Source organism: Talpa europaea, assembly GCF_964194135.1.
Source record: "Talpa europaea genome assembly, chromosome: 7".
NCBI classification, from domain to species: Eukaryota; Metazoa; Chordata; class Mammalia; order Eulipotyphla; family Talpidae; genus Talpa; species Talpa europaea.
This window is the reverse complement of record NC_140074.1, coordinates 90,992,899-91,018,980: the sequence shown is the minus strand read 5'-3', so window position 1 is coordinate 91,018,980 and position 26,082 is coordinate 90,992,899. Positions and strand designations below refer to the sequence as shown.

The 26,082-nt window shown below is 51.2% G+C and overlaps 2 protein-coding genes across 7 annotated transcripts; both read right to left on the bottom strand.

Moving 5' to 3' along the window:
- Positions 1–378: 378 nt before the first annotated feature.
- CAMTA2 (calmodulin binding transcription activator 2) lies at positions 379–16,719 on the bottom strand (the record flags this gene model as incomplete). Of its 6 annotated transcripts, XM_084239062.1 has the most annotated exons (23): positions 379–442; positions 558–632; positions 809–996; positions 1,159–1,179; positions 1,296–1,367; positions 1,570–1,753; positions 2,002–2,198; positions 3,231–3,535; positions 3,765–3,987; positions 4,172–4,250; positions 4,592–4,776; positions 5,421–5,536; positions 7,444–7,578; positions 9,416–9,542; positions 10,239–11,182; positions 11,754–11,888; positions 12,238–12,391; positions 12,648–12,734; positions 13,314–13,449; positions 13,522–13,589; positions 15,002–15,105; positions 15,307–15,396; positions 16,683–16,719. In XM_084239062.1, 23 exons carry the CDS (start codon positions 16,717–16,719, stop codon positions 379–381), a joined length of 3,726 nt encoding a protein of 1,241 aa, XP_084095188.1. The 6 variants fall into 6 exon arrangements, with proteins under 6 accessions (XP_084095188.1, XP_084095189.1, XP_084095190.1 ...); XM_084239063.1 differs by lacking the exon at positions 16,683–16,719 and having other exon boundaries at positions 12,648–12,719; positions 15,307–15,337; XM_084239064.1 differs by lacking the exons at positions 1,159–1,179; positions 15,307–15,396 and having other exon boundaries at positions 12,648–12,719.
- A 738-nt stretch (positions 16,720–17,457) lies between these two features.
- INCA1 (inhibitor of CDK, cyclin A1 interacting protein 1) lies at positions 17,458–25,786 on the bottom strand (the record flags this gene model as incomplete). The annotated part of the gene is made up of 6 exons (XM_084239259.1): positions 17,458–17,604; positions 17,824–17,989; positions 20,178–20,362; positions 20,637–20,676; positions 20,897–21,010; positions 25,704–25,786. 6 exons carry the CDS (start codon positions 25,784–25,786, stop codon positions 17,458–17,460), a joined length of 735 nt encoding a protein of 244 aa, XP_084095385.1.
- Between the last annotated feature and the right edge of the window lie 296 nt (positions 25,787–26,082).

The following is a 26,082-nucleotide window of genomic DNA, read 5'->3' as shown; positions in this document are numbered from 1 at the left end:
TCAGAGACGCTTCGAACAAATAAATAAGGCAAGTCGGGAAGGGGCTGTGTCAAGTGCAGGCAGGGAGGGCGTTGTGGAGAAGGGGCAGGCAGGGCTCCGTAGGTCACAGCTGAAGATGCAGGTATGTGGGGTGTGGGTTCTGGAGCCAGGGACCAAAAAAGAGGGGGTTCGACCAAGAGGAAAGTGGACTGAGGTGGAGTTGAGGATGGGGAGAGGGAGTTCAGCACTTCAGAGGGGGAGGATGGAGTCTTATGAAAGGCTCCAACAAAAGTGATGGGGAAAGCTGCCGACAGGGGGGCTTCCTCCTCCCCCTAAAGTCCTCTCCCAGTTAAGACTGCAAGAAGCGGCCCCCCAGCTGGTGAGCAAGGCGTGGAGAGGTCAGGTGGCCAGTCCAGGTTGGGGAAGCCCTTCCAGCTCCTGGTTTTGCTTCAATTCCCTCATCCTGCAGAGAAACAAGGAAGGAGTCAGAGGAGACCAGCGGGCTGGAGGTGAGCCTGTGGTGGGAGGTGGGATGGGGAAAGTGGCAGGGCAAAATCCAGCCAGAGAAAAGAGACTACCTGTGTCGACAGCGCCGCAGGAATCTCATAATCTTCCGGGCTGCCTGGTCCTGCTTCTTGGTGAGAAAGGAGCCTCTGGTGGAAGAAAGAAATGATAAGGAAACCTCACGCAATACTCAGGCATCCCATACTGCAGCCCCTTAGGAACCCCTTGCAGGAAGGGCAACTAGGGACAGGAATATGAGCTGGGAGTTGGGGGTCTATGGGCAATGGGCATAAAGGGTTTAGGGGCTGAAGGGCTGGGGTCATACTTGTTTCGGGTAGGCAGGCTGCCAGTGGGCCTATGGGGAGGCCCAGGCCGGCGGCGGTAGGAGCGATAGTGTTGCTGGATGAGCACAGCCGCTCGGCGACTTTGCTGAAATCGCTTCTGTTCATAGTAGCTTCGGAACTTGCTCTGGATCAGGATGGCCGCCTGGGTCATCTTCTTATAGAGCGCAAACTGCAGGGATGGGAAGGGGTTGCAGGGGCTTAAATGGAGGAGCAGAGACCCAAACCCAAGAATCACCCCCCGGTTTACACAAATCTCTTCTCTAATCCACACGCTCATGGAAAGGCTGATTCATCACAGACAACCTCATACCCAGGGTCTCATGCCTAATACCTTAAGCGCAATCCAGGTCAGCTTGTGGAAAGAGAAGGGGAGTTAGGGCTCTGGCAGCATTCTGGGCGCTCTGGGCTGGAATGCGTGTGTGGAGGTGTGTGTGTGTTGGAGTAGCTTTCCAGAGAGAAGGGTCTCACCTGCTTGTACTTTCGGTAACAGCGCTGGATCACAGCTGCTGCTACCTCCTGTTGCTCCTTCAACCTCCGGCCCTGAAGGAAGAAAAGGAAGTCTCAGCACCTCATGACCTACTATTAGATACCTGACCTGTCCTTCTAATTTGCTTGGGGTCCCCTGACCCTTCTTCATGTCCCATTTGAGAGCTGTCTAGATGACTGTTCTCCCCTCTTAAGCTCCTAGTATCCCACAGTCTCCTTGACTCTATCGTCCGGAGACCCCCCCTAGTCCTCTGACCTTGTACTTTCGGAAGGCTGTCTGGATGACTCGGGCTGCCTCATACAGTTCCCGCTGCTCATGATCCGATAGTGTCAGTAGGGCAAAATCACTCTCCATCTTGCCGCTGGCAGATGCAGAGAGAAACTCTGCCCAGGAAGGTGCTGGAGGGATAGCCAGACGACCCCTCTCAAAGGGTAATTCACTGTAGAGGGTAGAGAGAAGGGATGTCATGAGGTATCTGCAGTCCCTCTTCTCAAACCTAAGCATCTCAGTGAAAGGAGACACCCAGCAATAGTCCAGGGTGATTTCAGAGCTCATCAGCCAGTTCCAATTCCCTTCTCACAGGCCCCGGGGCTTCAGCCAGAATGGAGCTTGGCCTATGGGGACGCCTCATTCCTCCCTCCCTCTTTCTTTGAAGAAGAATCTGGAGTTTTGTCCTGAGCTGGTCACCTGGGAGGGGCTGAGTTGGGGAAATGGTCCACATTCTCCAAGTAGCTGGCCAGCCAGGACATGGTCTCGCTGAGCCCCAGAGCCCCTGTCCGCTCCCGCATGGGGGCTCCAGCCTCAGGCAGTCCTGCAAAGTTCTCTCGTTTAATCCGTTCTGGTGTGGCTTCAATGATCTGCTTGGCCAGTGAGATCATGTCCACCTAGATGAAGGGGAAACTGGATGAATTTTGAGGGGCCCCAACTGTCATATGTTCCTGCCCTGCCAAAACTGTAGTTTCAGTTCACTTCTTGCTATACCACCTGATGATGAGGACTTGGGGATTGCTGTCCCTGCTAATCCCATCTTTCTTGGCTACTATTCCAGACTCTAAACTCATTTGTGTTTTCTGGGCTCACACTTAAGGTTCTGTGTTGAGATGTTCTAGAGAATAAGCTAGGAAGGACATACTCCAAAGGGGTATTCAGGAGCTGAGCAAATGAAGGACTTACTCTCCTAGGGCTGCTGCCCACTGTCCCCCCAGACCTGCTCCAAGCCAGCCGACCAGCACATCCTCCCCACAGACTTGGCCATGCCTACCACCCACTTCCCCACCCCCTCCCTTAGCTCTCCAAGAACCAGCTTAGTGCTTGTGGACCACATGGCACTTATTGTGAGACTCCAGTCTTGCATTTGCTCCAGCCTTGAAGCTTGCAGTACTTCCTGTTGGACACATGCTACACAGCCTACTATCCAGGAGTTTGCCGAATTATTTTGTACTTAGAGTACCAACCATTGAGTTCATTCACTCTAAAGCAGGTATGTCCCCAGGTTATGGCAGAGAAGTATGTTGCCACACTTGAAGATTCTCCCTTATTCATTCATATATTAATTTTACCATTCATACCTCCATCTTGTCAACCTCTCTGTTTCATATACCTCCCGAATTTCCTCCATCACCCTGGTTCTCCAATTTTGCCTCTCTGTGTATTAACAGGTAACTGCTACAACCCAAATCAAATTGAGATATGCCCCAGAATTGTTAACCTCTGACGCCTTATGACTTATTAAGTCAGAAGCTCTAACAAGAGCTAAACCAGCCAGTTACCTTGTCCCCAAATAGGGTAAAAGGCCCCTGCTTTCCTAACTGAAGGCAGACTGACTCTTTTTCATGGAGTAGTCAGCCTTACCCCTCACCCACTTCTGTACCCTATTCTATTTCTAGCCCGCATAGTTCCATCAACATAAGCAGTACCGGGATCACATCCACACATGGTGGGCTGTCAGCTTCCTCTGGAGCAGCCGCACCATCTGAGGCCAGTGGGAGGGGAGGTGATGAGGGTGGGGGCCCTTTGAGGTTGGTGGCTTCATAGTCCATGAGGAGGAAGGTGGCCTCCTGGGCACCAGAGGAGAGCTGGCCTGGGACCACCTCCTCCATTGTAATCTCAGAGACTGGTAACGGAGCAGGGGGAGGACTCCCATCTGGGGCACTAGAATAGGCTGATGTGACGGAGAAAGTGCCATCCGATAGCTCTGAGGGCGAGGAGACACTGCTCAGACCTGTAAGGTGAAGGAAAGGGTGAGGGGAGTAGAAGCGGTCTGCCACCTCTCGAGCTGGCTATCTGCCTTCATACTTGTCCTCCACCTCCTTGTCTGTTCTTGCTATTCTTATCTTCCCATCCCTGCCTCTGCCTCAGTTTCCCTCCTCTCCCTCTCTTGCCCTTTGACTTCCCCCTGGCTAGCTTCCTACCCACATCTCTCTCTGAAAAAGATTAGGTGCACCCCTTACCAGTGTCTGGACTGGATGAGGGTGGTGATAGGGCAAGTGGGAGCTCAGCAGAAGCTTCCTGTCTCTGTAGTTCTTCAAGGCAGCGGGCAAGGCGCACGTGACCCCGGGAATGAGCCACAGAAAGGGGTAGACGGCCCAGAGAATCAGGAATGCTCAATGCCTGTCGGTTCCAACGGAAAAGGAGCACAGCAGCTTCCAGGTGTCCCAGGGCACAAGCCCACATCTGAGGCATGGAGAGACAGAGGAGGGATGGAGGTGAAGCCTGAGGCCCTTCCTCTGGCGACCAGGTCTGCAGTCTCTAGCCCTCCCCTCTCCTTCCCTGCATCCCTTAAGGGACCTTCCCTAGGAGGCATGGGCCCATTTCCTCTCCCATTGCCCACAGGCACTCAGGAATCCAGTATCCTCACCAGAGGGGTGCATGAGAAATGATCCACATTGAGAGGGTCAACCTCTTGCTCTAAGTCCAAGCTTCCAGTCTCCACACTCCTGGAGGGTTCGGGAGAGGGACAACAGCGCAGTCAGGGGAACAGTGGGCAGAGTAGGGACATCAGAACTGAAGAGGTCTGGGAAGCAAGCTGTCTAGAAGCACTGAGGTCAGTGGGAGGAGGCAGTCGGGTGAATAAACGCAAGGATGCGAAGAAGTCAATGTCCTAAGTCAGGGAATATGGAAATTCCCCCAAATGGAAGTCCTCTTACAGCTCCTCTGTTTTTCCCTTAGTGACCCCGGCTTCCTCTTGGCAGGGCTCCAGGCCCTCCAGTTCCTCCTCCGTCCCCTAGCACATCTGTTCCAGTGGCTGCCCAGCCCCCTCCCTGCCACCCCTGCTCACCGCCACTGGCTCAGGGTCTCGATGAGGCGGGCGTAGCCTTGGGCAGCAGCCAGGTGCAGAAGGCTCATGCCCCGGAAGGGGCTTCCGTGGGCCAGGCGTTCAGGACCCCTCCAGGTGGAGCGTGGGATCATGTTCTCTACCAGGACCACCACCCGTGCCTCGAACCCGGGCCCCTGGCCTTCATCCTGTGGTACATACACATCATGATGCAGAGACATGAGTATCCAGTCCCCTCGCTTGGGGATAGCCTTGGCCACTCCACACTTGTCCTTTCGACTTCTAATTCTGCCTCCTCCCACTTCCCACTCCAGGTTGCCACCTCCCAGACCCTGAAGGCCCATCAAGTCTCCCAGCTGAGTTGTGTGGCCACCCCCACAGCCAACTTTCTCCAGCCCCTCTAGTAGCCAGACCCCACACACCCTTGCCAGGTTGTGCTTTCCCGTCAGTTCACATCAGTGCCATGTCACAGATGGCCTCTCCCCCTTAGAACCCAGAATCCCCTCCCAGTCTTCTTCCTTCAGAGACTTGGGACCCATGAGGGCTGAGCCCCAACTCTCCCGAGCTCCTCCCCCACTCTCTCCTTCACCTCCACCCTTCTCCAGACCAGAAATAGTCTGAAGCCTGTCATGCCAAGAGGGTGCCCAGAATAGCCACTCTTGCCACAGGGTGGGGGTGGGAACAGGGTGACGTCAGGGAGGAGGACTGGCTGAGGAGGCTAGGGACAGCAGAGTGAGGAGAATCACACAGGAGTCGTTTTCTTTAGGATGACACCCCCACCACCCGCCACCACCACCCGTTCTGCAGTGTAGACCTCTCTTCATGGAAGTACCTGAATTGGAGGTGTGTCAGGACCCTGGCAAGGAGCCTGCCCGGCTGCTGCAATCTCTGCCATCCGCTTCTCCATCTGCTCCAGCCGCTCCAGTATGGACATCCGGAACTGGTTGTCTGAGGGGGAATGGACATGGGAGGCTGAATGGGCAGGATCTAAGTAATGTCCTGGACACCAAAACTGGACCCTCCCTAGGATGTCAGAGGTGATTACACAGACTCATATTCTTTCCCTTCTTCAAAACTACAGCCCTTTCCCACCCACCTTCTAAATACAGCCCACCAGGGCTCAGTCCTTAAACTATGGCTGTTAACAGTAACTACTGACCTAGGACCTGAATCCAGAACCTGAATCCTACTGACTTAGGACCTGTATCAGACATAAACAGGAATTTCCAAATGGCCACCCAGTCCCCAGCTGCCCCAGATCGCACATAGACACATACTCTCCTCCCCCTTCTCCTAGGTGAACTGTGCCGTCAGTTCCCCATGTCCCAGATACTACCTTTGTCCCCCATGCTGGGCCTGAAGGACTTCAGGGTCCCTCCTCTCTGTTAACCACTGCCCAAAAGAGCTCAAGGACTGGTTTGAAAGGCACCGCCCCCTCCTCCCGGCCCCCCGCAGCTGTCCACAAAGAGGATGGCAGGGAGGGAAGGTGACAGAGATGGATAGCCATGTTCATTCCTCCTCCTCCTTCCCCCACCCCATGCACAAATATACACGCACAAGTATGCGTGCATGCACGCACATGCACACACACACACACACACCCCCCAAGCTATATCTGTTCCCTTCTGAGATCACACAAGGACAAGGAGGGGTGGCAGAAGGGGATCAGAGGCATGGGAAAACGGGCAGAGAAACAGGGTGGAAGTTGGGGATGTTCTGAGATGCCAGGACAGAGGGGATGAAGGTATAGAGGTGATGGCAGGGGAGGAGGATAGAGAATGATGAGCAGAAATCCAGGTCTTAACAGCAAGGAGAGCAGGAAAGATAAACAAGGTGAAGGAGAGGAGAGAGAGGACAAAAGAAGCTGGAGGACATGCCAAACAAGCAATAAGGGACAGGAAGAAAAGAGCAAGTCAAGACACTCGGCCAAGAAGAAATGGAAAAAAAGGAACAAACCTAAAGGAGAGATGGTAAAGCAAAGATTAGACAGAACAGGAAAATAAGTGAGGAACAGTCGTATAGAGCAGGACAGAGAGAACGCGACTGGGAAACCTGGCAAGCTCCCAAGGTAGGCAGATTCCAAAGACAGGCGACCTAACACACACTCGGGGCTTTGTGAGAGGGACAGCTCCAAGAGTGAGGCACGCCAGGGGTGAGGGCCACTGGGAGAAAAGTAGGGATGAAGGAAGACAGACAAACTGGACTAGGGTGGCAGTAGACCTGAGAGAAACCAATAGATAACAGACTCCCAGGAGTCTGGACATGCAAAAACAAACCTCCAGAAAGAAGCAGGTGCAGCTAGAAACAATTCTCAAAGCCACCAAGGGGTAACCAGTGAAAAGGAAAACCCAATTCTAGATTTAAATAAACACACACATACACACATATACACTCTGTGCAAGAAAGTGCAGCACCATGTTAAAGGTGGTAGATCTCAATGAGTGGATATTAGAGGCAATTTACATTTCCTATGTTGTGCTTTTTTTGTGATATAATTAGAGGGGAAAAAATACGAAAACTTAAGTACATGTATAAATATATGTACCCATGCCTATCCATTTTGGTTCTACATCCTCTCCCTGTCCTTGCCTCTTGGCCTCCCTTGCCTAGATTCCATCCTTTGGGATGGCGTGGACAGGGCAAGAGCTGGAACAGAGCAGGCTCCAAGCTTACTATGTGGGAAGAGGTGGTGATGGAAGGTGGATGCTACATTTAGAAATGACTGATGAAGCAGAAATTAAGAAAAGAGTGGTAAAGTGGGGCCAGGCAGTGACCACCTGACTGAGGGCCTGAGAAGCATGTCATGCTCAAAGGCTGTAGGACCCAGAACTGGACGTCAGAGAGCTGATACTCACCGTCCAGTGACAACCAGTCAAGCTGAGTACTAGGCAGTGATAAGAATCGTCGGGCTCGATACTCAAAGAGCACAGAAGCAGAAAGGGGTCCCTCTCGTCCTGCCACCTGCAGAGATACCAGCCCAACTTCATGGGCTGGGGAGGGTAAGATCAATGAGAAGGGTTCCCAGGCTCCTCCTCTGGCCACCTGTGTCAGAACCACAGATGATCACGTCATATGCTTCCCTGCTGTGGAAGAGGAGGCTCCTGGCTTCAGTGGCCTTGGCACTAAGAAGGGAGTCCATTTATTTGAGAATTTAATATCTACTATGGGCCAGAGACCCCTGGAATGCTAGACTCTGTAGTTAAGTATGTGGTTATTCAGCACCAAGGCCTGGAAGCTGAGGGTTAAGAGACCTCTACTTACAAATGATTTGATGGTAGTTAAGTCCCTCGATCCCCCAAGATCAGAGTCCAGAGGTCATGACCCTGTTACTAAAATGGGGGAAAGAGAGCTGGCTGCTGACCAACAGAGTCTAGTGAGAGTTGTGTCCAGGATCTCAATGTCTATAGCCTTGAGAAAGAAACCACCAGGTCCTAGTCCCAAGAGGAGCAGTTGAGACTTCTCCCCAAGGCCAGTTTCTCTGATCTCATCCCCTTTCCTTCTATGCATCATTGATCAGGGTGCTTGAGATTGGGGGAGAAAGCACTCACAGACAGGAAAACTGTCACCCTGTACTCTGACACTTTGGTGGTCCTTGGGATCCCACAGTAAGGCAGTACAATGGGCAAGGGTGGTGACAAAAGGGCAGAGATGAGCCTTATCACTGATAACTAGACCAGTGCTGCCCAATAAGACTTTCCTCAGTGATGGAAGTGTTTGGTATCTGCCCTGTTCAATAGGGTAGTACTGTCCATGTGTGGCTACTGAGCATTCAAAATATGGTTAATGGAGCTGAGCAACTGAATTTTATTTTTTTTAAAGGATTTATTTATTTATGCATAGAACTGGGGTGTAGGCCAGACATGCGGGGGCGAGAAGATTCACCAGAGACAGAGTGGGGAGCAGAACAGGTGGAGTTACTGAAATATATAGCTGAGGGGAGCAGCAGGCGAGACAGGGGAAGTCTGCTGCGCCATGTGGTTTAGCTCCCAGGCTGGGGATCTAACTCAGGCTGTAGTGGTGGTAATGCTGAGACTTAACCCCTAGGTCACCAGGGAGGCCCTGAATTTTAAATTTTATTGAGTTTCAATTAATTTCAACAGGCACTTGTGACTAATGGCCATCATACTGGACAGCACACGTCTAGAAGCCAGTGCTCTTCTGTCCTAAGACAAGATCGGAAGAGACCAACATCTCTCCCTTTTCTTTTTCGAAGAGCTCCCCAGAGACTGACTCTGGGCTTGCCAGAGAGCCTGGACAGACATTAAAGATCCCTTGGGTCAAATGCCTGACCCTTACGGGGGTGGGGGGGGTCAAAGAAAGCAAGAAAGAAACAGACTTACCCAAGGTCACTAGACAATTCATGAGTAGATTTCTTAGACTAGGGGTTAAGTCTCAGTGCTACCACTGTGACAGCTGGGTTCGATCCCCAGCCAGGGAGCTGACCCACATGGCACAGCAGACCTCTCCTGTCTCGCCCGCTGCTCCTCTAGCAGTATATTTCAGTAGATCTGCCTGTTATACTCCTCACTCTGTCTCTGGTGAATCCTCTCACCCCACACATCTGGCCTACACCCCAGTTTTTCTACACAAAAATAAATAAAATTTGAAAAAAAAAACGTATTTAAAGAAAAAAAAAAAAAGGAACCCAGACTTTCCGACACCTAGGGCCAGGCTCATCTGTCTGCTGGGGGAACATGGGGCTCTGTCTTAACCCTGATGAGATCCTTGTGCTCTTGGGAAAATCCCAACCCATTTGTTCCCAGTGCTTCCTGGGAGTCCTAATGCCCATATATTAGTCCCTTCCCATGCCGTCCCCAATCCCCGTACCCGGACAGTAGCAGCGTAAGACACCAGGCTGGACAAGTGAGGCTGGCACTGCGATGTGATCAAAGACGCAGGAGTAATGCTCCGCGGCCTCCGTCCAAGGACCTGTGATGAGCACCTTGACCCCACCCTGCCGACAGAAGCCAGAGAGCCATGTGACTGGAGTTCTGTGGGTGTTCACTCACTCAACTCATTCTGACCCTGAAACAGTGTCCACTGGGTGGCAAGCCCTGTGCTAGAGTGTGGGGCCCAGGGATTGGACAGGACCCTGAGGGGTAAGGTCAGCTAATCTGTCCCTCCTCCTCAGCATTCCTGCCCCTACCTAACCTTCCAGAAATGGGCAGCTCACTGCTCCCCCCAACTATTTCACTATTTCATTTGTAGATAGTGGTCACAGGGAAGAGTCCTCTTCTTAGATCCCCTCTGCACCGCCAGTGTAGTTCCGCCTTTACTTCTCTAGGGCAGCATAAAGCAGAACTTCTTTTCTGCTGAAGATAGTCTTTCAGCGTCCCAAAGTCTGCAATCACTTTCCAACTGCATTTTCTCTTCTTCAGGCTGGGTCACCTCAGTTCCCTCCCCGTGAAATAGTCACCAAGGGAATGAAGTCCCCTGGGGCACTTGGAGGACTCACACAACCATGACTAACACAAGGAAGGAGGAAGAAGGGAGAATGGGTTAGTTGAGGGGACTGTGGGAATAGGAAATAACCTAGACGCTACATAAAAATAGAGGTTGGGAAGAGAACCAATCAGCTATGAAAAGTGAGGGCAACTTAGTCACAGACCATGAGGTGAGAGGAACAGAAAGAGAAAAGCCTGAGACTCACCTCTGGGTAGGACCACTCTGGGGAGAAGTCTGTGATGGTGCTAAGAGCAGGAGAAAGCTGAGGGGCTGGGGCAGGGATGCTTGGAGCTTCATCACTGATGAGTTCTCCCATAAGGTCTGGGAATGATGAAAGACTGAAGGGCTCCAGTTCGTTGGCCCCACCAGGTCCTCCGAACAAGGCCTCCCCTCTTCCAACCCTGCCTGGTGGCTCCAATGGGGCAGGTGAGGGTGCGGGTGAGGGAGGGGGTGAAGGAACAGGTGGGGCAGGCCCTGGGGCCTTCAGCTCCTCCCCATCGTCATCATCTTGAATGAAGAAACAGTTTCCTCTTCTCCCACCTGCTCCTGACAGTGGAGGGGGACCCCGAGCAGCTACCTGGGGCTCCAAGGCAGCAGCAGGCTCTAGGGCAGGACAGGGGGTATGGGCAGCTTCTGCCTCGGGGAAATCTGGGCTCACCCCTTGCCCCCCACCATATGTCTGGCCCCTCTGGGGGCTGTTGAGAAAACGATCAGGGTCAAAGGCAGGGCTGGGAGGAGCTGGTGGGGCAGAGGGCTCAGAGCCTACTACCACAGCCAAGCTCATGGGAGGTCTTGGATCAGCCTGGGGAGCCAAGTGTCTGGTGGGCGTCAAGCCCCCAGTACGCTGCTCCAGTCCCGTCAGGAGGAGGATAGCGGTGCCTCCTCTTGAGGAACCCCCTCGAGAGCTGGGTGGGCTAGGTCTTATCTCTAGGGGTTCTGCAAAGCCTGAGGAAGAGGAAGAAGAGGAGGAGGAAGATGATGGGGAGGTATGTGCCTTGGTGAGCTCTGCGGGAAGTGGAGCTATCAGTGGAGGTGGCTCTGGGGGGTGGGGATGGGGGATAGAGGTCAGGGTTAAAGCTCGGGGCTCCACTTTAGGAGAGATGATGCGGTGTTTCGTGCTGCTGCATTTGTGAGTAAGGCTCCCAGAACCTGGAGAGGGATGAGGTGGGGAGGAGAAAAGGGTTACGATACATCTTCCTCCAGCCTTCCCTTAGGCATAGGCCTTAGAGTACATTCCCTGGAACGTCCCCAAATATGGAAGATGTAATGCTGATTTTGGCCACTAGGAGGCAGCAGAAATGTTTCTTCTCCTCCTCCCCCCACTTCCTTCCACCCAGCAAATTAAACAGGACTTGGAGCACTGAAGGGGAGGATTAAAGGCATAGGGAAGTAGCTGAGAGGCAATGCAAACAGGCATAGAAAAGGACAAAAGAACAGAACCAAGGGGGTACAGAACCAAGCGAGACTTAATTCCCACTGAAGGGTGTGAGTGGTACTGCTGGGACGGCAAAGAATTATTATGAGTTGAAAGATAAAGAACATGGGGTGCCAGAACGCAAGTAAAAGGAACTGGAGTCAGATGGGAAGGCTCTGTTCACTTGGCCCATCTTTCTGGGATATGCAAAAGACTTGCAAATCAGATGAAAATTCCCAAACAGACAGATATCCCCTTCACTTGAGCAGGAGAGTGAAAAGAACTGCGAAGTCAGGGGTTACTAACCAAGGCCCCCACTGCAGAGACAGGCATGGGTTCGGGGTGCAGGCTTGGTCGGGTGGGTGTCTAGGATCTGCTGCACCAGCTGCTCCACAGAGAACTCCTCTGCCCCATTTCCACAGCTCCACTTGATGCCATGAACTAGAGGAGAATTGGGGGTGAGTGCTGTGGAGGCCCACTAAACAATCCCCAGAGTACCTTGATGGTTCCTCCAAGCATCTGATATGTTCTAAGACTTCTGGCCAGGTGAGCAGAGGCTAGCAGCCTCAAGAGTGCACATGCACGTAGTTCTCAGGAGACCTTGAATTCCTTCTCCATATTCCGACACCTTAGAGTGCACCAGGAAGCCTTACGCCCCTCCAAAAAGCCTGCTCCCAGCTTCGAGGGAAATGGTCACCCCACAGGCTTCTTTGTATAGACACCTGGCCCTTTTGGGAGGTCCTGCTGTGACTCTTCCCTTGGAACACCGTCCCCCAGCCCTGCTGCTTACACATGGGCTTCAGCTGTCCCAGCAGCTCCTCCCGGGACCACTTCAGCCACTCTCGACGGTCGCTGCTGATGGAACAAAAGATGGGGCTGCAGCCCTTTCCACAATCCTCCAGGGCTGGGACGTTCAGGTAGTGCACAAGGACGATGTCAGGGTTCTGAGAGCACAAGGGTACATACACAGAGGGCCGTGGGGTCCTGAGGTCCAAGGGCTCAGCTACCTAATACTTGCTTCCTGGGCATCCCCCAACCTCACCCCGAAGTTCTGCTCTTTCCATGCCCACCGCCCTCTTACTTCTCCCCAGAATCCCTTTCCCACTCAGAACCTAGTCATCCTTCCACTTCATTCTTTCAGGCCCCACCTCCCTCAAAGAGTCAGGAAGAGTCTGGCTTCCTGAGCTCTTCTGTCCTTACCTGGAGCAGCCAGTAGCAGCGCCGATGGAATGTGGGGACGATGGAAGAGTGAACGTAGCAGCCATAGAGACACTGCCAGGAGACAGGCTGGGGTGGGGGGAGGGCTAGTCTGCTCCCCAACTCTTCCTCTGTTCAGTCCCTTTGCAGGAATCCCAATCTTTCCACCAGTTCCTCTTCAACCCTCACCCACCCTCATCTATTCCCCACACCTTTCAAATCCTAGTACCCGAGTCATAGGTTAGGGACAGGAGAAGCAAATTGGCTAGGGTCTTACATCAAGGACAGGATTTGAGGTTTGAGGCTACCAAGATATCAGAGGGCAGTGCAAGAAAGTATCTGGGCTCAGGGCAATGATTTGGGGGAAGAGAGACCTGTGCTCAGAGGTTTAGTACTTGGACCTGAGGGAAATACAAGAGAGGTGAGGGAACTGAGCATGGGTGTCCCCGAGGGGAAGGCATGGCCTAAGGCCTGGACAGTTGGGTCATGGGGGAAATGGGAAGTGGAGAGTGGGCTAAGCCACCAATCAGCTGATCCAAGGTGAGTGAGAAGGGAAGAGTGACTGGGAGGGTGGTAGGCAGATGATGCCACCATGTCCTGGAAGGGCTGGAACCCAGCTAAGCGTGGAGAAGGGTAGGCCAGGGCAGATTAGCTGGATGCAGCGCTTACCTCCATGCCCTGGACCTTCAGCTTCATGTGATCCTCTCGGGTGGTCTTCCCATCCTTCCGCTTCTTCCAGAGGTAACCATCCTTCCGGTATTTCACCTTCTTGCGGTTGTAGAGGATAATGGAGCCATTCTGAGGCCTGCAGAGGGAAGGGTTGGTCTTGAGTTCTGTTCACAGAACCCGGGACCCCTGCTACTCTCTGCCTTCTCACCTTGTCTTTGGGGCACAGGATAGCCACTCATCGTGCTTCTCAAAGGTGATCAAGTAGGATGCAATCTCCTATAAGAGAGGAGGCACTCAAGTGGGTGTTCCCTTCACACAGTCTCTTCATGGCCTCTCAGTCATCCCCTCAGCCTCACTCTTTGCTGAGTTGCGGCAAATAGTGAAGGCTGGCCAGGTATCTGCATCCAGTAAGGCCCACTGTCCTCCTAAGAATTCCAGGTTCCATCTTAGATGAAAGTCTAACCTCTCCTCCCCTCCCTCCCAATCGGGGCCTTTATTTTAGGGCCAAGAGTTCAAGCTCTTCATCATCCATTCTTCATGCTTCATACTGTTTACTCTTGCCCAAATTCCATTTCTGTGCCATTTCCTGACTCAAAAAAACTTCAGTGTTTGATACTGCCAGGAATTCCAGAGTCCTCAGCCTAACCCCAGTTCTCCCTGAGCTGGGGTCAAATTGTAGTTCCCACTATTTACCCATATTGCACCTATCTTTCCTGCCAGATTAGTCCATTTGAACATGCTCCTGAACATGCCCTGAGCAGTCACCTCCTAAATATTAGTGCCACGTGAACCCAAAGTACCCAGGTGCACATTTCTGAATCTGGCACTCTTGGCCATCCTATAGCCCAGCTCCCTCCCCAGATGTCCATCAAGCCCTGCTAACCACCCTGGGCTTTCTGAGAGGCTCCACAGTACTGACAACAGCACACAGCACACGTACCCTGGTACTGAGGATTCTAATCAAATAAGTCAATACACACAAAGCAGTGTGTGGGGAGTACAGAGGTGGGTAACACAAGGACTCTGCCCTCCAGGAGCCAAAACCAGTTATGGTTAAAAGGAGGGGTTCTGGAGTGAGTGAGATAAACTAGATGAGGTATGTGAGTTTCCTCATCTGCACCACAAAAATAATAACAGTGCCTGCTTAACAGTGTCCTTAAATGACTAAATGAGATAATACAGGGTCTCCCTGGTAACTGAAGGGTAATTCTCAGCTCTATCACTATGGCCTGAGTTCGATCCCCAGCCAGGGAGCTAACCCACATATAGTGAAGCAGATCTCTCCTGTCTCACCTGCTGCTCCCTTTAGCAGTGTATTTCAGTAAATCCTCTCTTTTCTTTTCCCCACTCTGTCTTTTGTGAATCCTCTCACCCCCAGCACTTCTGGTCTATAGCCTAGTTTTTCTACTAAATAAATATTTTTTTTAAATGAGATAATACAGGTCCTAATGCCTGGTTTGTAAGAAATACTTTTGTAGGTGGTAGCTATTATTTTTAGCTGGGCGGGAATGCCAAGGAGAAATGAGCTCCTATAAGATGCAGTCTTTAGAACTCTCCTATGATCCCCAAAGAGCTCACAGCAGTACTCTGCAGTACTTGGACATGTTAACAGACAGGAAGACCCCCATTTGCCCTCCTCCAGCCCACCAGGACTTGTTAGGCCCTAAACCCCAGGCTCCCTAAAAAACCTCATTTGTATTCCACCGTAACCGCTCTGGAGGCAGCAGTGGACAGCGAGGAAGACACTCCAGCAGCTTCTTGGGGAGAAAGATCTTCAGGTGGTGGCTGTTTTCTAGAGGGAATTAGAAGGGAGAGCTTAGTGTGCTGCTCCCAACATCCCTGTGATAACCCTGGGAGAAAGGGCTGAATCCAGACAATTGGGAGAAACTGAAACAATGATAAGGAGAGCAGGGAATCCAAGAATTACGGGGTCACCACAGCATGGGGAGAAAAGAGGCTATGCCCATACTGGGAACCTGGATTGTGAACTCACCAGCAACCTCGGTGGTGTCCTTGGTATTCATGGTGAGGGCTCCAGGGGGTAAGGTCACCCCCGGCCTGAGGGGCCGGGGGGAGGGGGAGTCTGTGCTGGGAAAGGAGAGAACAAGGTCATAGCAGATATCCCCACACTAGTCCAGCAGGAGGAAGAGATGGGAGAGAGGGTGGAGAACTAGGTGGTAATAACTAGGAAAGATGAGGAAGTGAGCAGAAGGGGCTGGGCTGGACTATGACTGAGAGCAGAGCTAGGGAATGGTGAGGGAGAACCCAGATGTGCCAGGAACCAACATGAATGGGGAGGCACCAGCGAAGAGAGTAATCAGGAAGAGACTGGGTGGGGGGGGAGGGGCGAAGGTTGGCAGGGCTGTTACTTCAGAAGCCCTACGGTGTGGGCTTTTGGGGAGGTTAAAGTGGGGTCAGGTGCTGGGTGTGGGGTCTCAGGACTTCTAGACCTTGGAGGATGGTTTGGCAAAAGCCTGCAAGGACCCTGGAGGAAGGGCAAGAGGTCCAAGTCCGGCTGGAGAGCAAGGCCTTAGAAGACACACCCTGAGTTCCTTCTCTGATTTTTCCAAGGGGAAGGGCAGATCTGATAACCGATTCTAACCTACTCCTTCTGCTCCAGTTGGTAAAGGCCTTGTAGAATCTGGGCTAGACACTCAGGACCCAGCTTCCCACCCTCAGGAAAACCCATCCTCCACCCCAGACTGACAGTCCACCCCCTAACCCCCGCCCCACACCTTTTTCCCCAAACCCCTCTAGCCTTCGGGCCTATCCTACCCCCTCATCACTCCGGCTCCAGCCCGAGCCCACACCCTCTTGGGGGAACAGATGGAAGGTGGAGGAGGCTCTCAGCTAGGGCTCCGCCAGGAGGCCGGGGATGGAGAGGGGGAGGAGGCCCGTCCGAGCTCGGCTGTGTGCAGTGTAGCCGGGGTTGGGGTTAAGGAATCCGCCCCACAGCGCAGGTGCGCGGTCGGGGCTAGGCAGCCTGCCAGGGTGCGGAGCTGGCCCGGGGCGGCCCCCCACGGTGAGGCGGTGGTCCCAGGGGAAGGTCCCAGATGGGAGGGTCCTGCCTCCCGTCCGCCCAGAGGGATGTTCTGGAGGAGCTGCGGCGCAGAGACCGTGGGCGGGCAAAGGGCAGTGGGGGTTCCGGGGTACGGGGGTCCCTGGGACAGTCCAGGCACTCCAGGTCCGCTGTCGGGCCCTGCGCCGAGCGGCGCCCCCTGGCGCGGGGGAGGAGGACGGAAGCGGGCAGTGGGGGCGAACAGGGAGGAGGGACGGTGGTCCCCCGCGCGGAGCGCCGCGTCTGGGCCGGGTGGAGTTGCGCCCCCTGGCGCGGGGGCGGAGAGGCAGGTGAGAGGCCCTGGCTCTTACCTCCCGGGGTCCCGCGGGTGACGGCGGCGGCGGCCATTCTACCCCACACCGACCCCCCCTCCAGCGCCGGCTGACAGCAGCGTCCGACGTCACTGCGCACGGGGCGGGGCCTCCCAATTAAGGGGATGAGGGTCCGGACGCGAACTTGGGGTCAGCACACGTGGGTCTCTGGGTGGGGCGCTGGGCGGAGGGACTCGGCTTTCAGGGCCCTGAGTCAGGCCGAGGGACAGACTGGCGGCAAGTCCCTGAAGGAGCAGCAGTGCCGCGGGCAGGACTCCGGGGTCCCGGAGGCGGTGCCGGCTGACAGATGTGACTCCCTGGCCGAGAGAGTGGGGCACCCGCGGCTGTCCAGCGCTGGGAGGCATACTGGACTGGTCGAAGGACCTCCTCCTCCTCGGGCAAGAGGAGGAACTTCGGGAACCCAGCCCGATTTCGTTTTCGTTGGGTCTTAAGGTTGAAAGGAGCGCTCCTTCCCCACGAGCCATTCCATCACCGTTTCACGGAGAGAAGGACAACTCTGGACTCAACTTGCTTGCTCTTTAATAACAGAACAAAAAACAAATGCCAGGCAGTGGGGCCTAAGGAACAGGAGGACTTGGGGAGCTCCTGTGAGAGGGATGGGTTGAGGGGGCTGTTAATGCCTAATTCGGAGAACAGGAGAGGAAGTAGGAGAGGCTATGAAAAGGAAAATGCCTTGATGCCAGAAATGGGGGAGGTTCCAGTGATGAGAACTGGACTTGGGTCCCTGAAGCAGTGCTAGCCTCTTGGTTTCTCCTTACTCCTCAGGCTGCAGTTCCATCCCCCAGGGACTGTGAAGGGGGTTCCTACTGGCTGTGGCAGTGCTGTAGGGAGCCAGGGAGCTCGGTTGCCTGAAGAAACTAGACCCCTCCTGGCCGAGGGGACTCCAGGGAGACCAAAGCAGCTGTAAGAAGAGAGGAATTGAAGAATGAAATAATGGAAAAGTAGGTCTCTAGAGCTTCTAGACCCCAGGCCTATGTACCCCAAAGTCCTTGGCTCTCACCTACTTTGTTTTGTTCCTCTCAAGTTAATTTGGCTCTTGGCTTCCACTATCTCTCCATGCAAGACCAAAAATCCACATCACCCTCTACTACCAACCCACCAAGTTCCTCTCTAAAGGTACCTGGGCCCTGCCAAGAGTGAGAAAACGGTCCTCTTCCCCTGGATAGGTTACCCTCTTCTCTTCCAGGTCAGGGCATTGGGAGGTGGTGGGAACTCCACAGCCATCTTCACCAAGCACGGGATGCTCAGAAGCAGCCCCAGAGCTGCCCCATTGGGTCTTCTTCATTCTGTGGGGACTTTAGGCTTAGGAAAGAGGTACCTGGAGACCAGGCTTCCTGTCTTCTCCATTCTTCATTTTTACCCTGAAATACTTCCAATGATCCAAGGGTATCATCACTTAATTTCTAACTCTCCACTCCCAACTTTCTGCCTCTACAAACTGAAATATTTTCAATCCAGGGACTCAGAGGTGATCCTGTTAGGGGGAAAAGGATGTCCCAAAGCTAATTCCATATAGGCTTTGTGGACTCCACCCCCACCCCAGATCAAAGCCAAAGACACTGGGAACTCCAAATCCCATCACCACCAAAGGGAAGGTGGCTGGGACCTGAGGGTGGGGTTAAGCAGCCAGGTGGATACAAAAAGGCAGACACGTGGGCTTTGAGGGTCTCTCCATTTTTGGGCTCTCAGCCAGCTCGCAGCGTCCGGCCAGCTCTGAGAGTGACTTTGGGTTTCCAGGTCGTCGGATCGGGTAGGACGCATTAAAGACTTTATTTCCCTATTTTCTCCCTGAGTTGTACATTTTCCTTATTTCCTTTTCTCTTGTAAATAAACCTTTTATTAACCTTTTGTGTGTGTCTGTAGTAGAGTATTCATAAGTCCCTTTAAAGCGCGCGGGTGAGGACCCACAGCCAGGAACCCGTTTAATATCGGGGTTGCCCTATAACAGCTGCTGAAGGAGATAATTCCTCGCTTTGGGTTGCCGGATTCTATCCAGAGTGATAATGGGCTGGCATTTGTCTCTGATGTTACTCGTGCAGTAAGCAGTGCGTTACAGATCAACTGGAAATTGCATGCTGCATGGAGACCGCAGTCTTCTGGACAAACGGAGAAAATGAACCACACCTTAAAGAAAACCTTGGCAAAACTGTGCCAAGAAACACAGCTTCGTTGGGACCAGGTACTATCCCTTGCCCTCCTCCGCATAAGAGTGGCACCTAGAAGTGGGCTACAATTAAGCCCCTTTGAAATTGTGTTCGGAAGACCCTTCCAGGCCTCAGTTTTGAAAGCCAGTCCAGAAATAGCTCAAGATTGCCGGATCACACAATATGTGAAACACATCCAGGAGGTTCTGGCAGTAATTCATAACTTTGCAACCTCGAGAATCTCTATGCCTCCTGATTAACCATTGCATCCCTTCAAACCTGGAGATCAGGTCTTACTGAAGACCTGGCAGAGCGGGGATGCCCAAAACCAGCTGTCAGAAAAATGGACTGGTCCATATGACGTTTTGCTAAGCACACATACTTCTCTGAAACTTGTAGGTATAAAACCCTGGGTACATCATTCCAGAGTTAAGAAAGTGCCAGAAGGAACTGACCCAGAGACAAAGTCCCATTGGTCTTGTGAACCCATTGAAGACTTAAGATATTTGTTTAAGAAACAGAAAAAAACTTGAATGTTACTGACTTCTTTTCCAGTTATTGTTGCAAGATACCCAAGAACTCGTTTTTTTTTTTTTTCTGAAGAAACCCTGGCACCCCATGTTGGGCGCCAAGCTGTTATAGGCAACCCCGATATTAAACGGGTTCCTGGCTGTGGGTCCTCACCCGCGCGCTTTAAAGGGACTTATGAATACTCTACTACAGACACACACAAAAGGTTAATAAAAGGTTTATTTACAAGAGAAAAGGAAATAAGGAAAATGTACAACTCAGGGAGAAAATAGGGAAATAAAGTCTTTAATGCGTCCTACCCGATCCGAGGACCTGGAAACCCAAAGGCAGACCTGGAGCCAAAAATGGGGGAACCCCAAAGCCCACGTGTCTGCCTTTTATATCCACCTGGCTGCTTAACCCCACCCTCAGGTCCCAGCCACCTTCCCTTTGGTGGTGATGGGATTTGGAGTTCCCAGTGTCTTTGGCTTTGATCTGGAGTGGGGGTGGAGTCCACAAAGCCTATATGGAATTAGCTTTGGGACATCCTTTTCCCCCTAACAATCCCTCTATCCCAGTGCTATGGAGTACTTTCCTGTCCCCAAATGCTTTCCTGCAGTTTCCACTCCTTCCAGCTCATGTGATTGTCCTCCATTCCTCCATTCCCCCCCTCCTGAAAATTCTCTTCTTCAGTGGCATTAAGTCCTTGGTTCAAACAACCTCCAACTTCCTCAAAGCTCTCCACTGTGTCCTTGGTTCAAACCACCCTGCCCCCAAACCCCCACTTGGCTCCCAAAGCCCAGCCCTTGTGTCTCCTTACTCATTGATGATTCTCTGCCGCCTCCTTAGATCCTCTAGATGATAAGTGACAGCCCTTACCCGGGCTGGGATCCCCTCAGGTCCCTGATGCAAATGTGTCCTCCTTCTCTTTCTTCTGCAAAGCATCTCAGGGGGTGGGAGCCCCTCTGGGCGGTACAGGCCAGACTGGGAGCAACCAGTGGCTCTCTGTTCCAGGGAATGGAGAAAAGGAGCTAACAGGCAAAACTGGATCTTTCAGGGAGCTTGGACTAAAATACAAAGTCAGGGGTCTTGGGAAGACCAGATCATAAAAAGATAATTGTGATCTGGAAAACATGATGAATGATTAATAGGAAAGAGGGTTTGGTCAGTGCACTGGATGGGGAATAACAGAGGAATGTGATAATAAGGAGCTAGAGAGAGAATGACTGTGGGTACAGTTTTAACAGAGAAGTGCTAAAGGGAAGAAAATTTGCCATACCAGCTGCGATGGGATGTATTGTTCCTCCATCCAAGTGGGGCTGTGAAGCACAAAAAGGGGGCTAAATGCATCCATATTGTTTCTTTTTAAAGATTTTTCCCAACCACCTATCTATCGGATGTTAGGAACTCTACCGTCAGTCAGCGGGGACAATTATCTCCAGACTAAAGGTTATTGTTATAAGGCTTTGTGGAAATTGAAAACTGTAGAGCTTCACCATCCCACTCCAGTTAGTCCCCATTTTTTCCAGTTCTACCCACCTGGGCCTTTGACTAAGTTTCTCCCAGAAGAAGTCCCCATAACGCTGGGGAGTCAGTCTGAGGCTCTGGGAAGGCAAGTTGAGGGGTGGAGATCTCCTGACCACCTTTGAACACCTGAGGTGACAAGACAGGTTCAGGTCTGGCTCTCCCCTTACAGCAGCTACATGCCCCAGGGATTCAGGGGTCTTATCTTTCCACGGGACCACACAGTTGCTGAGGATCCCTCAGGCTGCATGATCTCTTACCCATTTTAGCTAAGGAAGGAAGATGGTGAGGCCTCTGATTTGAAAGGAGATTGGAGCTGGGTTGAGGGTGGAGTCTGGCAATTGCCTAAGCCTTAGATTTCACTGAATCTCAAGTTTCTATGAATAGAAAAATTCATATTTAGCAAGCAGAGCTATTATAGAGGAAGGCCTTGGCTACTCAGGTGATGAGACAGCCAGGGTTTCTTTTAGTTAATGCTAAGATCCAGGACAGCAACATTTCTCTCTATCCCTGTCTTTCTTCCCTATGTCAGAAGGACTAGTATTGTTAGGGAGAAATGATGTCCTGAGCTAATCTCATACAGGCTTTGTGGACTCCACTCTCAGTCCAGACTAAAGCCATCAAGACATTGGGAAAGACAAATCCCATCACCACCAAGGGAGGGTGGCTGGGACCTGAGGGTGGAGTTAAGCAGCCAGGTTGGGTATAAAAACCAAACACGTGGGCCTTGGGGTGGCTCGCTGTTGCTCACCTCCTGGCTTCACGGCTCCTGGCTTGCGGCCAGTTCTCAGAGCGCCATTTGGGATTTCTGATCAGCGGATCAGGTAGGACTCATTTAAAACTTTGTCTCCCACTTTTCTCCCTGAGCTGTACATTTGCTCATTTCCCCTTCCCTTGTAAATAAACCTTTTATTAACCTTTTGTGTGTGCCTGCAGTAAAGCATTGATAAGTCCTTTTAAGCGCGCGGGTGAGGACTCACAGTCAGGCACGCCATTTTGTATCGGGGTTACTCTACAACAGTATCTTAGAGGTAGGGAGAGCAGAGCTGTTTGAGAAGAGTACTTATCACTTCTAAGCTCCAAGATTGAGAGAGGACTTCCTTCTGATCTCTGGAGGGAGAGTGTCCTAGGGCTTAGGCCTGGACTCTATGTTCTCCATTTCTCCTTAGGTGATCTCATCCAGACCTTCGCTTTATTTTTTTTAAGATTTATTATTTTTTTAAAAAAAGATTTATTTATTTATGCATACCAAAACTGGGGTACAGGCCAGAGGTACAGGAGTGAGAGGATTCACCAGAGACAGAGTGGGGAACAGAACAGGCGGATTGACCGAAATAAACTGCTGAGGGGAGCAGCAGGTGAGACGGGGAGGTCTGCTGCACCATGTGGGTAGTTCCCTGGCTGGGGATCCAACTCATGCTGCAGTGGCTGCGGATAGCTTCACAGTGATGAGACTTAACCCCTTGTGCCACCAGGGAGGCTCCCCAGTTCCAGGCTACCTTCAGAGGAACACCACCATCTTGCACAAGTAGCTTTCAGTCTGGACTATTGGACATTGTGGACACTATTGGGATAGGACATCAAACCACTTGTGGCCCTGATCTCCCTTTTTAAATAAACCCTATGGTGGTTGCAACTTGAGACTGAGCCATGCCTTGCAATTGTGAGAGCATGGGTGAAGAGCCCACAAATGTGAAATCCCCCACCTTGGCACACTTTCAATACTGATGGAGGACAGGAATAGAAAAAAACTGAAAGGGAGGTGCCACAAGACCAGAAATCTGGCTCACACAAGGAGGTGGGGGTAGAAGAGATAAGCATAGCCATTGATACAGCTAAGGAAACTAAGCTCCTTAGGTGCCAATGCCTAGATTACAAAGCATAACATTCAAGCAGGTATCAGAGCACACATCCAAGGGTAAAGATATGGAGACTGAGCCCATTGTAGACTCTCCCATCCCTTTCAGATATCCAAAATCAGTAACCAACTGATGGCTCAGAGATGAGCCCCTCCCTACTAAACGAAGATAATAAAACCTAATGCTGCCCCCACAAAGAGGCTGCTCTTTCTGCCTGCTTGTGCCTATGCAAGTTTCTTTTATTCCTCTGTCCCTTTCCCTTTTAAACGTGCTCTTTAAATATAATTAATATTGTCATTTTTGGAGACTGGGTTTGCAGTGCGGGGTCCTTGGGTTCACTCTGGGAAAGGTTTCACAAGAGCTCCTGTTTCAGCGACATGCAGTGAGTTTCCCAGGAGAGTTTCTCCACGAGACAGAGACGCTAGTTATATTTAAAGAACAGGTTTATTAGGGAAAGGGACAGAAGAATAAAGGACACTTGTATAGACACCAGCAGGCATGAAGAGCTGCCCGGAAAGGGGGACAGGTTTGCTGAGAGGCCTGCATGGTTGCAGGCGGGCGGCCTTGAGGAGAGCGGCTTCTGCTGAGGGAGGTCAGTGAAGAGAAGTCCTGATATGGTACAGGTGACGGGCAGGCAGGAAGCTGCTGCCCTGCAGAGGGAGAGAGTTGGTGAAAAGAAGCACCTGCATAGGCACAGGTGGCAGAGGGATTGCTGTCCAGAGCCTGTGCAGAGACTGCACTGATATAGTCTTCTTCTGTTTGGGAGGGGCTCACTCCTTGTGTGCCTCCGGGTTAGTTGCTGATTTTGGATAACTATGTAGAATCTGAAAGAGACTGGAGATTCCACAATGGGCTCAATCTCCATATCTTTACCTTTGGATGTGTGCTCAGATACCTGCTTGAATGTTATGCTTTGTAATCTAGGCATTGGTGCCTAAGGATCTTGGTGTCCATAGCTGTGTCAATGGCTATGCTAATCCCTTCTACCCCCACCTGCTTGTGTGTGCCAGGTTTCTGGTCTTGTGGCACCTCCTTTTCAGTTTTTTCTATTCTGGTCCACCATCAACTAATGTGTCTGTCTGATGGAGAAACTCGCCTGGGAGACTCACCGCGTGCCACTGAAAGGGGAGCTCTGGTGAAACCTTTTCCAGAGTAAACCCAAGGACACCGCACTACAAACCCACTGACTTCAAAAACATGACAACAATACCACCAATGTGTTGAAGACTCCCAAGTCATATTTCTAGTCCTTGCTTCTCCTGGGGCTTCAGACTCATAGGTTCAACTGCTCTCTCAATATCTCCTTTCCAGCATTTCCCATCTCATTGAAAAGTACCTTAAATGCCCAGTTATAGAGCCAAAAATTTGGTATGGCTAACTTTCCTTCACTTCCCATAGCCAATCTCTCAGCAAGTGCAGTCTACATCTAAAATATATGCAAAGTCAGGGCCTCCCTGGTGGCACAGGGGTTAAAGTCTCAGTGCTATCAAGCTAACACCAGCCACTGCAGCAAGAGTTAGATCCCCGGCCCGGGAGCCAACCCACATAGAGCCTAGCACAGTGCCCAAACTGTGTAGTTGAAGATAGTTCAAATACTATTTACTGAATAAATTAATGAATCATCAATTTTCTGACACTAGACACTCTCCTGTCTCACCCACTGTGCCCCTCAGCAGTGTATTTCAATAGATCCACCTGTTCTGCTCCCCATTCTGTCTCTGGTGAATCCTCACTCTCCCCATCCCCCTGCCCCCCTTGGCCTGCACCCCTGCTCTTGTATGCACAAATAAATACATCTTTTAAAAAAAAAGAGTAGTAAGGGGCTGGAAATATAAAAGGAAAAATTATCCATGTAATGTTGAAGCTGACTGAAAAGGGTACATCAGGTTCAAGATACTATTTTCCTTATATATGTATTTTTATGAAATTTTCCATAATAAAAAAGTTGAAGAGATAATAAAAAGAAAAAAAGAAAAAAAAACTTGAAGAAAAAAAGTGATTTGTGGGCCTCCCTGGCAGCGCAGCGGGTTGAGCTCAGCGCTGTGAAGCTGTCTGCAGCCTTTGCAGCACCGGTTCGATTCCCCGCTGGCCAGGGAGATTCCCACATGCCATGGTACACTTCTCCTGTCTCGCCTGCTGCTCCTCTCAGCAGTGTATTTTGGTCAACAATCTGTTCTGCTCCCCACACTGTCTCTGGTGAATCCTCTCACCCTTCCACATCTCTGGCCTGTACCCCAGCTCTTGTATAAAAATAAATAAATCTTTAAAAAAAAAAGTGATTTGTCATTCTCTCACTTAAAACCTTCCACTGATTTCTGCTGCCCTCTGAATAAAATTCAAACTTTTTTCAGTGGCCCATTGGCTCCTATATGATCTGTTCTCTCCCCAACTCATTGACTTTGCCCTCCACTTTTCCCTTGATTACGAAGTTTCTGTTACACTGGCCTCCTTCCTTATCCTAGAACACACCAAGCTTGTTTCCTTACTGGGGCTTTTTAACCAACTATTCCTTCTTCTCTTCCCTGGTTCTTATCAAACTGACATCTTCTCATTTTTCAGATATCAATTCACTCTCCCAGAATAGTCTTCATTAATCACTCTATTTAGCCTTGTGTTTCTAAGACATCCTGTTTTCATTGTTACATTCCCATTTTATTTTTTCACGATACTTATCACTAGCTGAAATTCTACTTACTGGTTTACAAATTCTGTTTCCTCCCTCTAGAATATAAGCTCTATGAACAAGACTCTATCTAATTGCTAAATCCTGAGTGCCTAGCACAGTGCCCAAACTATGTAGTTGAAAATAGTTTAAATACTATTTACTGAATAAATTAATGAATCATCAATTTTTTGACACTAGACATTGTTCCTTATTCCTTACTCCTCTCCAGGAAGAACCCAGGCATGCAATCCTCCCTCCATCGCACCCCCATCCTCCCCACCAGGTGGAGAGGACTCACTTTGCAAAGGGAATGAGATTGTTGTCATCTTCCTGCACCTGCATAACTGCACTGGGCTGAGTAGCTGGACTGAGTCTCCTCATACGTGCTGGGAGGAAAGTGGAAAATGAATTATTTACTCATGTAATGGCTGACTGGATGAGATTGGTAATAGATCTAGATAGAGATTGGATCGCTTCTCGGCCTTTTGGCTAAGATCAAGTGTAGATAGAGATTGGAAAAGGAGACGTGTGAGAACTTAAAAAGGAAAGAGAGCTTCAAAGTTATTTTTAATGCTGGTTATTTCTATTAGGTGAACACACAGGTTGGAGATGGTAAGCACAGGAAATGTGAATGTGGCAAAAGGAGAAAATAAAGTTTCTGAAGCCAAATGTATGGA